The following is an 18,786-nucleotide window of genomic DNA, read 5'->3' as shown; positions in this document are numbered from 1 at the left end:
TACATTAATGTCTTTATTTCAAACTTGGTAATTCCTTTCCAAAGAATGCCTACAACGTATTAAAATGCCATTTAAAAATACAACTGCCTTTAGAAGTTTTCCAAAATCTATTTTAACATTTACTCGACACTGTTGTCATAATTTCCAGTAGCAAATTCTAATTGTCTTAACTCTAAAAAGAATGATGAGTGATTTCCCTGTATTAGCACCCACTATAAGCATTTATATACTCTATCTATCCTTCCATGTTTCGTACAAACTTTTACACTTTGGGGTCACAGCATGTTAATAAATATGATAACTAGTAAGTATGAAGGTAAAAATCTGGCTTTTACTTGTTTGTTGTTAAAAGAATACAATGGATCTTCAGCTGGAGGCAAAGGCATGGCTGACTATTATGAAGTTTGCAAATCTTCAAAGTCACAGATCTTGGTAAAGTTGAGAAGCAAGCACTGCCATCACTTGTAGTGAGCTATTCACAATAGAGAGCAAACACCAGGGCCAAGGCGACATACGTTTCTGTTTCCTGTTTCACCGCAACCCAGCTGTCCCAGGCAACATCCCAGATCCATCTGCTGGCAATCTGTGATACACAAATTTCAAAAGACCAACTTTAAATTGAACATGTTAAGAAGTAAACTTTAAGTCTATACGGTATCTCAGAAAGTGATATTTAAAAAGTAGTTTGTCCAATCCCCCCTTTCCTGAAAGGGACCCTCTTCTCTTCCTGGAGTGGTCCTTCTCTGACACGGGGACTGGACCTTAGCAGAGTGTCTGGGCACAGAGCCGGGAACGCCCTGTACCTGGGTCTGAGAGTTCTGCATACAGGACTACTCCGCTGTGTTACACTCCCTGACATGGAATTCTCCTTTCCATCCTTAAAATATGTTCAAGGGAAAGTTTATTAGAACTTTGTTTTGAAATAAAGAAATGGCATGGATTATCCAAGCAGACCGTTAGAGAAAATTCTAAATCCTTTGCTTAGCTCACAAAGTCGTAGTGATTTGAGTGCAGCCTACTTTTCCATGGTGGACAGGAATGGCCACAAACCTGTTGTGGTTTCTCCCAAGAGGGTGAGTCTATTTCTCTAGCCCTTGAGTGTGAACTGGTCTTGGGACTTGCTCTGAGCAAAAGAATGGGACATTGTGTGACTTCCAAGCAAAGCCTTCAGAGGTCTTCTGCTCCCACCTGCTCAGAACGCTCTGAGGAGACCCTCACATAAGGAAAGCCACTCAGCCCACTGGAGGACGGTGGCTCACGTGCAGGAGAACCCAGGAGCCCCAGCCAACAGCGAGCACCAGCCACCAGTCACGTGAGCGAGGCCATGTGGGACGGCGAGCCCGTCAGGGAGACCAGCAGGAAAAGCAGCTGCTGTAGCTGGGCTGACCACAGAGTGATGAGCAGATAAACGGCTGTCGTTTTACACTGCTAAGCTCTGGGGTGGTTTGTTGTACGGTACCATTACCCACGTGTGCTACCGAAATATACGGCAAGCACACAAGTTACTAACCAAGCACACCAGGTTCCCTGCTGCCACGGCATCTTTACACTCCTGCATTCTCTGGTTTCCTGTCCTTCTCCCGGGTCTCTGGCACAGCTGGTTTCTTCTTGACGTTCAGATATCAGAGGGCCTTCCCTGGCTCCAGACAGTCCCAGGGGCCACTCTGCCCTACTCTAATCTCCTCCACGTGAGAAGTATGTGCTGGTGTTCTCTTCTCCCTGGGTGCCAAGGTCACCTCCGTCTTGCTGACTCTTGTGTGGCCAGCAACCCTCTGCCTGCTTCCACAAAGACTGCAGACCGTGACCAGCTGCCACGTGTTGACGGGCAGCTCACTCCAGCTCACAGGGTCTAGTGTATTCATATTTATTCATATTTGTAAATGACCGCGATTGCCTTGCTGCTGACTGAGGCCTTTGTGCCGGAGACCACGTAGAGGGCTTTCTTACAGACCAGCTCATTTAGCCCTCGGGGTAGCTGCAGCCCTTAGGTGTACCATCTCCGTTTTACAGATGAGAACAGCCATGCCCCGGCCGCAGGCTCCGACTGTCGCGCCAGCACTCCCGTTTAGGTCAGCCAGACTCGGAAACCTAAGCTGTACCACTGTCCATCCCATTCCATTTCTTAAACGCTGACCTGCATTGTTTTCTTTCCTCAAGTACAGTAAAAACTCTTGGAGAATCATGGTCTGCGTCTCCCCATTTTCCTTTTCTCAGTACCTAACCTAACTCCCATTAGTGCTCAAAATAAATTTACTGGTTAATTATCAAATGACATTAAATTGTCAAAATTAGTGTGATCAAGGAATAGGATAGCCATATAGTTTAATAAATTATCAATAGAAAATTGCCATTTCTGGGTTAGTACTTTTCAAATAATAAGCACTGAAGGAAGATATAGTCAACAAAATCATCCTTTGTCAGAGAGGCGCCTGGGGGCCGTGGAGGCAGGCAGCACAGGAACTCTCAGGTCACTAGAGGGGACACTGGAGCACTGCCTGGTAGATGCCGGGTCAGGGTGGTACTCACATTTATCGCCTGACCAGTCTTTTGAATAAATAGCACTTTTATAATGAACTTGTAACGGTGATACCCAAATTCTTTCACTGCGGACAAGATGCGGTCTGCTAACTCAAGTGACAAATGAGAGAAGACTTTATCATCATATTTGACATCTTTAAGACTTTCCTTTAAAAAATAGGAAAAACATTTTAATTTTCAAACCAAATATTTTCTACATAAAAATTCAAGAAAACATGTATCTAAATAATACACATAACTTTAAAAAAAAGATGCATTCCTAACCAAATAACATTAAATGAATGTTGTGCTTCCCAATTTATTTCAATAACAATGTTGAATAAAGTTTATTTTGGTCTTTAATTACATTCAATTGTTCTTCATTACCAACTCTTAACCAGTTAAGTTTTCCTTTCGAACAGCTAGTGGGGAGACACAGGGGAATTTTAAAACAATGCTTCTGGGAATGCTTAGGTAGATGAAGGAAATCTTTCTCTCATTTCCATATTTGTTAAAACTCAGACTTGAGTTTTCCTAAAGCCTGGGTTTCCTGGACAGGAGCCTGTATTATGTGAACTCCTGTCTTCCCCAGTGTCCTTGAATTAAAGCCACTTCTCTAGCTGCTCTCTCTGTGGACTCCAGGGGGAGGAGATCCAAGGTTTCCCGCCATGTCTGCTGTGGATTAATCACAGCTGGGGAGAGAGATGTGAGTCATGAGGCACTAGGCTTTTCCACAGCCCATAAGCAGACTGGACCACCTAATGAGCAGACTGCAGGTACCTTTGACTTACCTGGACAATGATGAATTAACGTGGTTCTGGGTCCTGTGATAACAAATGAGCTCCTACCAGCTAATTTTATAGACACGTAAAACCAAATATATTGCTGGGGTTTTTTTGTTTTGTTTGTTTGTTTGTTTGTTTTGATTCCCTTCTAGAATGGTGCTGGACCTAAAACTGGGGCTAGAAGCATTTGTTTCCCTCAGGCATTGGCTGTGTTTCTGTCTTTCAGACGTTTCGCAACATCCACTCTCTCTTCTGGAATCTGCCTAACAGACCTCGGGCTTTGCCCACCCACGTGCTCTTATTTAACAAATAATGAGTGCTTTCTATAGGAAGATACCCACAAGCTCCAGCAGTATATACTATTTCTGCACCTAGAACTATGTGAATTTTCCGTGAACCCAAGGGAAAATCCCTGGCCTCTTGATGATGCCTAGCTATCCACCTGCATATCCAATCAGCTGTTCCAGGCCCCATCACGCTCAATGCAATTCTGTAAATTATTATATGTAAATACAATTTGATATCCTACTATAGCCAATAAATCTGAACTCAGTCTATGTGGTAAGACCAAGTAAGAGACACACCAAAATGTATATTCTTATGTCACAAATGCTTGCTGTTAGTGTTTAAATAAGAGAAGAAGGTAATCAATAATTACTTTATTATATTAAATTGAGTTGAATTCCTTTATTTCCTGAAGCCATGAGCCATCTGACAATGATTAGTTCAGCTTAGAAATGTATCTGTCTATGGTAGTAGAGGGAGGCTAGAGGAGGCCTCCTAAACATTCTTCTGTATTAATAAAAGTTAATTCATTTAAATAATTAATTTTGATATGATTAAAAGAGTATTAATTTATACAAAATAAATTAAAGAGATGCTTTCTTCCCAACACCTAGCTCACATCAGTTGTTACTGAAAGAATGCACCTTGTAAACTGAAGGGGGAGGGAACTTGGAAACCAGAAACATATCTGGGGTAGACTCAAGCTTGGTGGAGTCCCCCAGGGGAATGTGGCCATCAGAAAATGCCTGGGTGCCTGGGGCCCAGCACTAGAGACCACAGATGAAAAGGTGATTCAGAAGAAGTGGTCCCTAAAATTTTCTATAAATAAAAAACTTTAATTTTGTCCTTTAAGGAAGATGAGGAAGGAATTCTTTCCATCTGAACAATGTACCCTTCAGATACCAACACTAGTATAAATAATGTTGGTATTAATATTAGTCTTATAGTATTTTATAAAACTGAAGAAGCTTTTTTGGACTAGCCTGGAAACAAGTGTCTTAAATGACCTTCAGATTCCAGTCAGTTTAAGGAAGGGGACCTGTGCATGTGTTGGCAATTGCCTGTCCTTAAATGCTTTAGCGTCCAGGAACCACCTTTTCACACCCATACACAGATTCAGTGTGTTTTGTTTAACTCATTCCTCCAAATATGGGAAAACATGAAACCTGAGGGATAAATAATTTTTGGATAATTACGGGTTAATTAATATATAACAAAAGAATTAAATCTAGCTCACAGCATCAATGTGAAGTATATTTGAGTATGACTACAATGTACTTTCATATTTTCAGAGATAAATGCTACAAAAAATCAATGAAACATATGGCCATAAATCTTAATACAGTTTATCAAATCCCCAAAGCTAAGATATTGCTATCATATGTATTTATCAACCTACCTTTAATATCTGCTGGGCTTTAGTTTCTACTGAATGAGCTTGGAATTTTTTCAATGGCTCCATTCTATATGAATTAGCAAACTTTAATTTTGCCAGGGCACTCTTCCATTCTTTACCTAGATCAGCAATTGAATCATCAAATGGAGGCTCTACGTACTGAACATCATGAATCGAATCTCTCAGTCTTTCTTTTAAAATCTGTGTATACTGAAACAGGGGGGAAGGAAAAGAGAAAGAGGTTACTTTTTTAATTGTAAAATGAAATTTTAGATTTAAGAACTCTGGTACAATGGGACAGAGCTGACACAAAGTTTGGAAATCCATTCTAATTGATAAAGAAGTTGCTGAATCCTAGATTCAGTGATTCACTCCTGGCTATCAATTGGGTAAAAGAAAAAAGTCTTTCTAGCTAGCCATCATCTATCTATAAACACAAATTTAGATACATATATTTAAAATATCCATGGAAGATACAAAAGAACCAGAAACAAGAGAGACCTCCAGAGAGGGCAACTGGGTGGCTAGGAGACAGGTGTGTAAAGAAAACTTTCTGGTTCTCTACCCTGAGGTTATGAAAATATTATCCTTCATTGTGTTCTTACAATTTTATTTACTTTTATTTGTCTTTGAATAAATAATACCATTATTTACATAAGTATTTACATAAATAAGTCTCAAGTTGAAAAGATAACAAAAGTGTATTGATCTGGTACATACATTATTTTATGGTTTTGACATTCAACATTCATTCTGTGACATTCAACACTCCTTAAAGAAATATTTATTTGGTGCCTCATATGGTCCAGATAAATGTTCTAGGCTCTTAAGTTACAGTGGTGAGCTTCGTTGTAACAGCTAGGGATTAACTGTTCAGCTTATTTTAACTCATAATCAAGGAATCTCCACTCACGGAGGGATCATTCTAATGGACAGGAGGGCTGATTTGACAATTGAAAGCATACAGAAAAATGAATAAACGGATTTATATAGTAGCAAATGCTATCAAAATAAAACCACCTGACTTGGTAGGAACTCACTGGGAAGGACTAATTTAGACAGAGTTCCAGAGAAGGCCCCTCTGAATGAAGTTAGATTTGGGCTGAAGCCCAAAAAGAACAAAGGCTTCAAGGCAAACAGTGTGTTCTAGGAGCAGGTTTGTGGTCAGTACGGGTCAAGGGTTCTGAGCAAAGGCAGAGTGGTGACATGAGGGAAGCTAGAAAGAACCAAGGAGCAGGTCGTGAAGCACTGAACAGAAAGAACGTGGTGAGCAGTTTGGATTTTATTCTCAGAACAGTGGGAAGCCGCTGGAAGAATTTAAGGACGTGAGTGATATGTTCTACATGACAGTTTTAAAAGGTCATTCTGGCTGGTGTGGTGAACAGATTAGAGGGAGATCAAGGTTGAGATGGAGATAAGTCTATACTTTGTAATGCTTTTTACAAATAATGTTAACTAAGTAATTCTGTAACCAGGAACATGGTTTACATTTATGTAAGGACTTTTATTTCCAAGTAATTTATTTTAACACAAATCTTTCAATTTATTCTGGAGCATTTATTCTTTTGCTATTTTTTCAATGAGGCTTTAGATTTAAAAACACATTTTATGTTTTTAGGAGTTGTTTTTATATAGAACATAAATTATTACTGTTGCACCCACCTATTAAATTTTTATTTAATAGAGATAATGTTTATTATCTCTTGAATTTTTCTAAATATATAATACAAGTCTACCTATTTCTATCATCCTTCCTCCTTTTCAGATTTTACTGCAGAGACCAGTAGCTTAAAACGTAAATATTAAAAATCACAATCCTAGGAGTATTGTGAGAGTATTTATTCTCCACTACTGATGCTTCTATGTGGCGGAAACTGGCACTGGATCAATACTTCCCTTTCTTTGCCCCCTCTGAGGGGTTTATCTGATTGGCAGGTTCGCAAGAGAAAGAACATGTTAAAGTGCAGATTCTTCCAGCTCTTTCTCTTGGCATCTGATTATATCATTTGTCTGACCACTGCATATGTTTCATCACCTTAAATATATATCATTGTCCAGCTATGGCCGTGACTATTTGGTGAGCTGGTTTAATGTGAGTAGAAATGTTACCATTTGCCGGCCTATTTTTCATCACTAATAGTTTGTTAATGTGGCTATATGATTTTTGAATATTTAACCAACCTTGCATACCTGGAACAAACCCCATTCAAATATAATATACTATTACTATTATTATTATTTTACTGGAAGTTTATACCTTTTGACCTCCTTCACCTATTTTTCTTTTTAGATTTCACATATAAGTGAGATCATATGGTATTCATCTGACTTATTTCACTTAGCCTACTGTTCTCAAGGTCCACATATGTTATTGCAAATGGCAAGATTTCATTCCTTTTTTAATGGCGGAATAATAAATACTTAGGTTGTTTTCATATCTTGGCTATTTATTGTAAATAATACTGCAATAAACATAGGGATGCATGTATTTTTTTCAAATTAGTGTTTTTGTTTTCTTTGGACAAATACCCAGAAATGGAATTGCTGAATTGTATGGTAGTTCTACTTTTAATTTTTTGAGGAATCTCCATATTGTTTTGCATAGTAGCTGTACCCATTTATATTCCCACCAACACTGCACAAGGGCTGCCTTTTCTCCACATCCTTGCCAACACTTGTCATCTCGTTTTTCAATAATAGCAAATCTAATAGGTGTGAGGTAATACCTCACTGTGGTTTTGATTTGCACTTCCCTGATGATTAGGGATGTTGAGCATCTGCTCATGTATCTTTGGCCATCTGTATGTCTTCTTTGGAAAAATACCTATTCAGAACCTCTGGCCATTTTTTAATCCGGTTGCTAGTTTTTTTTTTGCTGTTGAGTTGTAGGAGTTCTCCACATATCTTGGATACTAACCCCTTATTAGTTACATGATTTGCAAATAATCTCTCCCACTCAGTAGGCTGCCTTTGCATTTTGTTGGTTTCCTTTGCTGGGCCAAAGCTTTTTAGTCTAATGTAGTTCCACCTCTTTATTGTTGCTTTTGTTGCCTTTGCTTTTGGAGTCGGATCAAAAAATCATCACCAACACTGTATGCTAAGGTGTTTACCACCTATGTTTTCTTTTTGTAATTTTATGGTTTCAGGTCTTACATTCAAGTCTTTGAGTTTATTTTTATGTACATGTAAAATGCTGATCCAGTTTTCCCAATAACCATTGAAAAAACTGTCCCGTTCCCCACTGTATATTCTTGGAGCCTTTGTTATAAGCTAATTCACCATAAATGTGTGTTTATTTCTGGACTCTGTTCTGTCCTATTGATTTATGTGTCTGTGTTTATGACAATGCCATACTGTTTTGATCACCACAGCTTTGTAATTTTCTTTGAAATCAAAAAGTGAGACGCTTCCAGCTTTGTTCTTCTTTCTCCATACTGCTTTGGATACTTGGGGTCTTTTATGATTCCATACAAAGTTTAGGATTGTTTGTTCTGTGAAAAATGACATTGGAATTTTATTAGGGATTACACTGAATCTGTAGATTGCTTTGGGTAGTATGTACGTTTTAACATTAATTCTTCCAATCCATGAACATTGAATATCTTTCCATTTATTTGTGTTGTCTTCAGTTTCATCAATGTCTTACAGTTTTCACTGTAGAGGACTTTCACCTCCTGGGTTAAATTTATTCCTAGATATTTTATTTTTAATGCAATTGTGAGATGAGATTGTTTTCTTAATTTCTGACAGCTTGTGTATAGAAATGCAATAGATTTTTTTTATATTGATTTTGTTGCCTGCCATTCGCTAAGTTTATTTATTGAATCTAACAGTTTCTTGGTGGAGTCCTTAGGGTTTATTATATGTAATATCATGTCATACACAAACAGTGACAGTTGTACTTTTTCCTTTCCAATTTGGATGCCTTTTATTTCTTTCTCTTGCCTAATTTCTCTGGCTAGGACTTCCAATAAAATGTTGAATAGAAGTGTTGGGAGTGGGCATCCTTGTCTTGTTTCTGAACTTAAAGGAAAACCTTTCAGCTCTTTACCATTGAGTATGATGTTCACTCTAAGTTTGTCATATATGACCTTTATTATGCTAAGGTATGTTCCCTCTAAACCCACTTTGTTGAATTTTTAGGATAAATGGATACTGAAGTTTACCAAATGCTTTTATTGCATCTATTGAGATGACACAATTTTTTAAAAAATAGAGAGGTGAGGAGCAGAGGGAGAAGCAGACTCCTGGCTGAGCAGGGAGCCTGATGTGGGGCTCAATCCTGGGACTCCAGGATCATAACCTGAGCCGAAGGCAGACACTCAACCGACTGAGCCACCCAGGTGCCCAAGATGATACAATTTTTATCCTTCATTTTGCTAATGCAGTCTCACACTGATTGTTTGGGATGTTGACCACCCATGCATTGCTAGAATAAATTCCACTTGACCATGTTTTATGATCTTTTTATTTATTTATTTATTTTTTATTTTATTTTATTTTTTTAAAGATTTTATTTATTTGAGAGAGACTGAGAGATAGAGAGCACGAGAGGGAAGAGGGTCAGAGGGAGAAGCAGACTCCCTGCCGAGCAAGGAGCCCGACGTGGGACTCGATCCCGGGACTCCAGGATCATGACCTGAGCCGAAGGCAGTCGCTTAACCAACTGAGCCACCCAGGCGCCCTTATGATCTTTTTAATATATTGAAGTTGGCTTGCTAATATTTTCTTGAGGATTTTTGCAACTACATTCATCAGGTTTATTGGCCTGTAGTTTTCTGTTCTCTGCTGTCCTTGTACGGTTTTGGTATCAGGGTAATGTTGGCCTCATAAAATTAGTTTGGAGGTGTTCCTTCCTCTTTTATTCTTTTGAAGAGTTTGAGAAAGATTGGTATTAATTCTTCTTTGAATGTTTGGTAAAATTCACCAGTGAAGCCATCTGGTCCTGACCTTTGTTTGTTGGGAGGTTTTTGATTACTAATTGAATCTCCTCACGAGATATTGGTCTGTTCAGGTTTCCTATTTTAGGAATTTATGTATTTTTTTCTGGGTTGTCCAAATTGTTGGTGTATAACTGCTAATAATATCTTATGATGCTTTCTATATTAGTTGTAATGTCTCTTCTTTCTCCTCTTTCATTTCTGATTTTGTTTGAGCCCTCTCCCTTTTTTCCTTGGTTTCTCTACATAAAAGTTTGTCAATTTTATCTTTTCAATGAACCAGCTCTTCATTTCACTTATCTTTTTTATTGTCTTTTTAGTCTCTATTTCATTTACTTCTGCTCAAATATTTCCTTACTTTTACTAACTTTGGGTCTCATTTGTTCTTTTTCTAGTCTTTCATGTGTAAAGTTAGGTGCTTGAAATTTTTTGTTTCTTGAGGTAAGCATTTATTGTTATGAAATTCCCTCTTGGAAATGCTTTTTTGCATTCTATAAATTTTGTTATGTTGTATTTCCATTTTGTTTCAAGGAATTTTTAAATTTCTCTTTTGATTTCTACAGTAACACATTGGTTGTTCCATATAATGTTTTTAATCTTCACATATTTTGTGAATTTTTCAGTTTTCTTCTTATAATTGACTTCTTGTTCCATACCACCGTGGTTGGTAAAGATGCTTGGTATTTTAGTCTTCTTAAATCTTTGAAGACTTGTTTTGTGGCCTAACATGTGATAGGTCCTGGAGAATGTTCTATGTGCACTTGAGAAGAATGTGTATTCTGCTGTTCCTGGATGGAATGTTCTATATATATCTGGTAAGTCCATCTGGTCTACTGTGTCATTGAAGGCTGAGGTTTTATTTTTTGTCTGAATGATCTGCCCATTGATGTAAGTGGGGTATTGAAGTCCCCTATTATTATTGCATTGCTGTCTCTTTCTCCCTTTTAATGTCTTGCTTTATGTATTTAGGTGCTCCTATGTTGGGCACAGTATATGTATTTTATTTTTCTTGTTGGATTTAATTTGCTATAGTTTCGTTAAGAATTTTTGCATCCATGTTCATGAGGAATAGTGGTTTGTTTTCTTGTTATTATTCTGGTTTTGATAGTAGGGTAATGCTGACCCCGCAGGATGAATTGGGAAGAATTCCCATTTCTTCAATTTTGCAGAACACTATATTTGGCAGAAACTCACCAGAAAAGCCATTTGGGCCTGGAGTTTTCTTTACGGAAATGTTTTAAAACTTCACTTTCTTTAATAGATACAGAGGCTATTCAGGGTATCTATTATTTCTTGAGTGAGCTAGAGTAGTTTATTTCTATGTATTAGTTTTTCTAGAGCTGCCATAATAAAATACCACAGACCAGGTGGCTTGAACAACAGAAATTTATTTGCTCACAATTCTGGAGGCACGAAATCCAAGATCAAAGAGCCAGCAGGGTTGGTTTCTCCTGAGGCCTCTCTCTTGCAGATGGTTGCTGTCTTGCTACCTCTTCACATGGTCACCCTGCTGCGCATGTTTTACACTGTGTATCTGTGCTTTAATCTCCTCTTACTAGGACATGAGTGAGATTGGATTAGAGCAAATCCTAACAGTCTCAATTTAACTTAGTTACTTTTGTAAAGGCCTATCTCCACATACACTCACATTCGGAGGTCCTGGGGGTTAAAGACTTCAACATATGAATCCTAGGAGAACACAATTCAACCCATAATAGTGTCTTTCATGGAATTTGTGCATTTCATCCAAGTTGTTGAAATTAAGATCATAGTTGTTTTTAGTATTTCCTTATGATCTTTTAAATGTTTATTGGGTATGTAGTGATTCCTTCTCATTCCCTAATTGAGAATTGGTCTTTTTCTTTTCCTGATTAGTCTGGCTTCAGCAAGGGCTGGCAAACCTCTGTAAAGAGCCGGCTGGTAAATATTTTAGGCACTGTGGACATTGCCACTGCTTCTGCTCCTCCAACTCTCCCCTCCTCCTCCTCCTCCCCCATTTCCATCCATCCTCTTAAATAACCTTTTAAAAATATACAAATCATTCTTAGCTCATAGGCTGCACAAAAATAGGCAGCAAGCCAAATTTGACCCACAGGCTGTTGTTTACCGACTTTTAGGCTGGAAGTTTATCACCTTTATCCATCTTTCCAAAATATCTTTGGTTTCATTTTTTCAGTTCACTATTTCATTGACTTGCACTTTTATTACCAACTTTCTTTTGCTTGAGTTTAGATTTTTTTAAAAAGATTTTATTTATTTGACACAGAGAGACAGCGAGAGAGGGAACAGAAGCAGCGGCAGTGGGAGAGGGAGAAGCAGGCCTCCTGCTGAGCAGGGAGCCCGATGTGGGGCTCGATCCCAGGACTCTGGGATCCTGGGATCATGACCTGAGCCGAAGGCAGTTGCTTAACGACTTAGCCACCCAGGCGCCCCTGGAGTGTTCTTTCTCTAATTTGAGCTGATGGTTGAAATACTGACTCAAAATTTTTCTAATATACTTATTTAGGGCTATAAATTTCCCTGAGTACTGCAATAGCTACACACTACAGGTTTTGAAATGTTGTATTTTCCTTTTCAGTTGAAAATACTTTTTTTCTTTTATCCTGGGTTATTCAGAAGTGTGTCATTTTATTTTCAGACAATTTGCATCTTTCTATATGTCTTTGTTAATTTCTAATTTATTCCATTATGGTCAAAGAACATACTTTGTGATCTGAATCCTTTTAAAGTTATTGGGACTTGTTTTATGTCCCAGGACATGTTCTTAGTGATGCTTCGTGTGCACTTCTAAAGAACATTTATTCAGCTGTGGTTGCATGGAGTACGCCATAAAAGTGCACTAGTTCAAGTCATTACATTATTGTTCATGTCTTTTATATTTTCATTAGGTTTTTGTCTATTCTGCCAATTACTGATAGGAAGATGTGTTGAAATTTCCAACTGTAATTATGGATGTCTATTTCCATAAGAATACAGAAGTTTTTGTTTCCTGTATTTCAGAGCTCTGATTTTAGGTGCACAGACATTTAGGACTGTTAGGTCTTTCTGATGAATTGACTTTAACATTATGAAATGACCCTCTTTCTCTCTTATAATATTCTGTTTAGAAATGTATTTTGTCTGATATATGCACTCCAGCTCTCTAGTGTTCACAGGGTAGATCTTTTTCCATCCTTTCCATTTCAACTTGTGTCTTTATTTACATTCCAAGTGTTTCCTGTAGACAGTATATAGTTTCAACCTGCTTTTATAAGCAATCTGACAACCTAAATTTTAGGTGGGGCGTTTACTTAACTTAATGTCATTGTTTAAATCCTTACTTTTGTTTCCTATTTGTCCCATCTGTTCTTTGTCCCTTTTATCTACTTTTTTAAAAGATCTTATTTTTAAGTCATCTCCACACCCAATGTGGGACTCAAACTTATAACCCAAGATCAAAAGTCACATGCTCTACCAACTGAGCCAGGCAGGTGCCCTGTTCCTTTTATTTTTTTATGCTTTCTTCTAAATTAAGTATTTTTCATGATTCCATTGTTATCTGTTGGCCTATTACCTTTATTGTTTTCCAGTGGTAGTTTTAGGGCTTTATATATCTTTATCAGTCTACTTTCAAGGCAGATTATGCCACTTCCCATACTACGAGTCTTACAATGGCATAAGTCCCCTCCCCCCACCTCTCTGGTCTTAACGTTAGAACTGTCATGCATGTTACTTCTACATATGCTACAAGCCCCAAAATATGTTATTTTGTATTTAATCAGCCAATAAGCTTTACTTTTTTTTCTAATTTATAATTTTTAAAGTTATTATTTAAATTTTAGGTAGTTAACATACACTATAATACTGGTTTCTGGAGAATTCAGTGATTCATCATCCCAATAATCCTTAAACAGAAAAAAAAAATATTTACCTACATATTTACCACTTCCAATGCTTTCTTTCATCTAGATACATATTCACATCTCTTATCACATTCATTATGCCCAAAAGACTTCGTTTCACATTTTGGATAGTGCAGATCTTCTGTTGGTGAATTTTTGATTTTCATATATCTGGAAAACCTATTATATTGCCTTTGTTTTTGAAATATATTTTTCACTGGGTATAGAATTCTAGGTTGATGGTCTTTCAACTTTAAAGATACTTTAAAACTAATGAGAGTGCCAGTTTTCTAGCTTGCATTGTTTCTGATCAGAAGCCTGCTCTCATTTTACCATTCCTCTGTACCTAGTTTTTTTTTCCTAGCTGCCTTTAAATTATTAAATCGATTTTAAGCAATTTGCTTCACATCTCAGCATAATATCCATGTTTCTTGTGCTTGAAGTTCATTGAGCTTGGATTTGTGGGTTTATAGTTTTTATTTTTTGGAAATTTCTCACCCATTATTTCTTCAAATATTTTTTGTCTGCCCTGTCTCCTTTCCTCACTTGGGAACTCCAAATATATATATATATATATATATATATATTTTTTTTTTTTTTTTGCCTGAAATTTCCCTGTATCTCATTTATTTCTCCTAACTAATATATATATTTTTTCAGGTCTTCTTTCCATTGCTGCCTCTAAGTTCACTAAGTTCTGTTCTGCAGTGTCAAATCTGCTATTTCTATTCAGTATATTTTACATCTCTAACATTATATTTTTCAACTGTAGAGTTTCATCTGGATTTAACATGCTTGAACATACAAAATGCAATAACTGTTTTATCACTTAATATAACTGCTTTAATTTAATGAAAACTAACACAATAACTTTTCTGTAGTAACTACTTCAGTGACCTTTTATACTAATTCTATCTTTGCTATTTGTCATTTCTGGGTATTTTTATTGTTTCTTCTAACTTTGAGTTCTATTTTCCTGTTTCTTTGTAGGTCTGAAAATATTTAATTGGACATAAGATACTGTGACTTCTACCTTGGTGTGTTTTTGCATTCCTTTACATACTCTTGAGTTTTCTAGCATGTAACAAGAACAGTTTAATTCTCTTGAGACTTGCTTTTAATCTTGAATAGACCAAACTGGAAAAATCTTTAAGTCTAGAGCTATTTCTTCCCCCAGTACTGAGACAATACACTTCTTAGCACTCTAACCAATGCCCTATGATTTACATGGTTTTCCACTCTTATTGGTGGAAAAACAAATGATTTTGTGTGAGTCCAATGATTTTTTTCTGCTCCTTTTGGTGGTTCTTTCTCTGGGAACAGGTGGTTTCCTTATTAGACACACTGATGCTCTAACCTGAAGACCTGAGGAAAATCCTTAGATCTTTGGAGCTGTTTGTGCAGCTCCCTCCTAATACTCTGCTCTGCATTCACACCAGCTTGATCTACCTTGGCTCTCAAACCCTTCTCAACTAAGGAAGAGCTCTCCACAGGCGTAGGCCGGAATTCCCTCATCGGGGAGTCAGAGGAAATCTTGGGGATCACCATTCCTCTCCCCCGCCCCCAGAGATTACTACCCTGTCTTGCCTTACATCCCATCAATGGAAAAACAATTGCTTCATACATTTTGTGCTATTTTCAATGGTTTCTGGTAGGAATTACTCCATGTTGGCTGCGAGCTGGAAGTCCTTCATCAGAAATCTGTTTGATTATTTGCCAGGCTGCATTGTTTTAGTTGGAGGAAAGAGGAATTATTTGCTCCCTAAGCCTCTTAAAAATAAAATCTTTATTTTGTTCTTTTTTTATTAAGAGAACACTTTTCTATAGTAATTGCCATCTTTTTCACCCACAATACACTCAAGAGATACGACACTGTATCCTTAACAGTGGCTTTCAACTGCAATGATTCCCTCGGGGATAGAGCATGCATGCATGGTTTGAAAATAACAGTGATTCTAACTTGCTGAAAACTCACATCTCTACCATTTCTTCCTTATATATAATTTTGGCCTTCTGATTCAGTTTTCTTTTTTTTTTTTTAAAGATTTTATTTATTTGACAGAGAAAGAGACCACGAGAGAGGGAACACAAGCAGGCTTCTGGCTGAACAGAGAGCCCGAGGCCAGCTCGATCCCAGGACCCTGGGATCATGACCTGAGCCTAAGGCAGATTCTTAACGATTGAGCCACCCAGGTGCCTCTTGATTCAGTTTTCCTTTTATTCATTATTTTATCCTTTCATTAAGGAAGAATCTTTGTAATTACTTCTAAAAATTAGGAATGTTTTAAATATATCATTTTTGCATCTACAAAAATAACCTGACTTTAATTATTTAACCTAGTGATACAGCATTTCCTTATGTTGAGCCTGCTTAAAATCCCAAAATAAACGGAGTCTGGTTGTAAGATGCCACTATATTAATAACAATATTATATTAATATACTAATTATAGGCTATTTGGGGCGCCTGGGTAGCTCCATCAGTTAAGCGTCCACCTTCGGCTCAGGTCATGATCCCGGGGTTCTGGGATGAGCCCCACATTGGGCTCCCTGCTCCATGGGGAGTCTGCTTCTCCCTCTGCCCCTCTCCCTGCTCGTGCTCGCTCCATAGCTCTGCTCTAAAAATCTAAAGGCTATTTGCTTGTATTTAAGATTTTCAAATGTATGTACACAAGCGAGACGAACCAAGTCTTCAATTTTTTGGTTATCTGTTTAAGGTTTTGGATCTTTGGTTTGAGCAGCTCACAGAACGGAAGAGAAGGCTGAAGAACGAGACACATGAGGCGGCACATCAGTATTCTGTCCTCAGTTTGAATTAATCCCAACCATTTTCTTACGTTATTCCATGGAGCGTTCAACTAATTAGCCACACTTGTGTCTCATCTAACCACAAAGTTAAGGAACGTGACAGTCCCATTAAAACTCTATTGTATGGGAAATGAATTAATCCTCCAAAGGAAAATGGAAGTGCTATTACTAGAAGAAAAAAAATGGATGCGGCACATATAAAATTAAAAGACATTTAAATCGATTAAATTGTGCTGTGTGTCTTCGTGCTTCCTATGCTCAAGAACAGATGAATTCTCTACTACCCAAAAGTTAGAAATTACCCATTAGTGCACTTATTATTCTCAGGTACATTTAGTGAGCATCTGTGGACTGCATTCTGAGTCTCTTCCCTATTTCTGGTCTATTCAAATTTCTTACTCCTGGTGGCCTAAGTCTTAAAGACACATCCGTATCAAATAAACAAGAATGGCCTTGGTCCATAACCCTTTATTCCCAGACTATGGTCTATATACCACGTGTACATATATCCTTTAGGATTCAGGCTTGTTCATTCTTCAAGACCACTTCTGTCATGTAGTAGGAAGTTCCTAAAAGGCACCTTTGTCTGCCTCAAAATACAGAAATTTTTCTTTACTGCTGGTGATCTATCTATAAAACAGACTTATGACCAGGCAACACGGTTGATCCTTGAACAACAGGAAGGTTAGGGGCACCGACCGCCCCCCTCCAGTAAAAAAAAAAAAAAAGTCTGTAATTTCTGACTCCCCCAAAACTTAAGTCTACTGTTGACCAGAAGCCTTACCAATAAAATAAATAGCTAACGAGCACATATTTTGTATGTTATATACTGTATTCTCACAATAAGGCTAGAAAAACAATTTGAAAAGTCAAATTGTTATAAATCTCAAAAAATTTTTTTCAATATACTTATTGAAAATAATCTATGTAAGTGGATCTGAATGGTTGGACCTCATGCCGTTCAGGGGCCACACTGCACAGCACAGCTTTTGGGAGCATGAAACTTCACTTCCAACAGATTAAGGTTTCCAGCCTCGCTCTGCATTTGGTTGTGTGAAATTGCTCTATTTTTCCTCCTCTAGTCTGTTCTTTCCTTCGTAAAACGGAGACACCACAGAACTGTCATTAGAGCCGACATGTTTTCATTCCTTGCAATGTTTTAGGAACATCAGCGCTTCGCTCTCTCTCCTTCACCTCGGAGATTATGGGTCCCCCGAAGTAGGTGGCAAAGGCCACCTCGCGACAAGTGGACCAGGATTCCCAGGGCAGACATGCCAGCCTCAGCTCCAGCCTTACAGGTCCCTGCCCTTGGACAAATTACTTCCTCACGTAATGTCTCAGTAAAAGGAGTCTCCATCACAACAATGGTGTTCGGACTATGGTCTCACAGAACTGAAGTTATTCCACCCATGAAAGTGAACGGCATCTTCCACTAACTCCCGACAGTAAGTCTCACATTCGTCCTTTCCTCCTGCAGGACCCTCAAATACTGAAACTGCAGCTGTTTCTGCAAAACGCAACACATCGGACCCTCGCCCTTGTCAACACAGCCCACGTGTGGTCCTGGGTGCAGAGCCCGCGGAGCACTGGGAAGGGAGAGGGAGGCCGGAGGCGAGCGCGAGCCCCGGGAGCGCGGGGAGCACAGGGAAGGGAGAGGGAGCCCGGGGAGCACAGGGAAGGGAGAGGGAGGCCGGAGGCGAGCGCGAGCCCCGGGAGCGCGGGGAGCACAGGGAAGGGAGAGGGAGGCCGGAGGCGAGCGCGAGCCCCGGGAGCGCGGGGAGCACAGGGAAGGGAGAGGGAGGCCGGAGGCGAGCGCGAGCCCCGGGAGCGCGGGGAGCACAGGGAAGGGAGAGGGAGGCCGGAGGCGAGCGCGAGCCCCGGGAGCGCGGGGGAGGAGAGCACGAGGGCGGCGGCGCGCTCCCCGCCACCAGCCCCGCGCCGCCCGCCACCGCGCTCTGGCCCCGCCTCCGCACTCACTGCCTCCCTCTCGAACATGCTGGGCCTCCTCTCCCTCCGAGGCGGCGGCGGCTGAGACGCGGTACTCGAAGACGGCTTCCCGCCTCGCCCGCGTTTCTCCATGCTGCCGGCGCTCCACCACGCCCAACGGCCCGCCTCCACCCGCCCCAAACGCCTCGGCTGCTTCCCGCGAGACTTCAAGTCCCGCGCCTGCGCCGC

At 39.2% G+C, this 18,786-nt stretch overlaps 1 protein-coding gene across 1 annotated transcript; it reads right to left on the bottom strand.

Moving 5' to 3' along the window:
* Positions 1-309: 309 nt before the first annotated feature.
* DYNLT2 (dynein light chain Tctex-type 2) lies at positions 310-18,702 on the bottom strand. Its single transcript, XM_028103380.2, has 4 exons — positions 18,589-18,702; positions 4,987-5,193; positions 2,527-2,685; positions 310-583 (listed from the first exon to the last, which is right to left on the bottom strand). Exons 1-4 carry the CDS (start codon positions 18,688-18,690, stop codon positions 473-475), a joined length of 579 nt encoding a protein of 192 aa, XP_027959181.1. The 5' UTR covers positions 18,691-18,702; the 3' UTR covers positions 310-472.
* Positions 18,703-18,786: the final 84 nt, after the last annotated feature.

The sequence above is a fragment of the Eumetopias jubatus genome, unplaced genomic scaffold, assembly GCF_037043125.1.
Source record: "Eumetopias jubatus isolate StellerSeaLion01/CBP00866 unplaced genomic scaffold, mEumJub1_p1.0 scaffold_6, whole genome shotgun sequence".
Lineage (NCBI taxonomy): Eukaryota > Metazoa > Chordata > Mammalia > Carnivora > Otariidae > Eumetopias > Eumetopias jubatus.
This window is presented reverse-complemented; position numbering and strand designations above follow the sequence as displayed.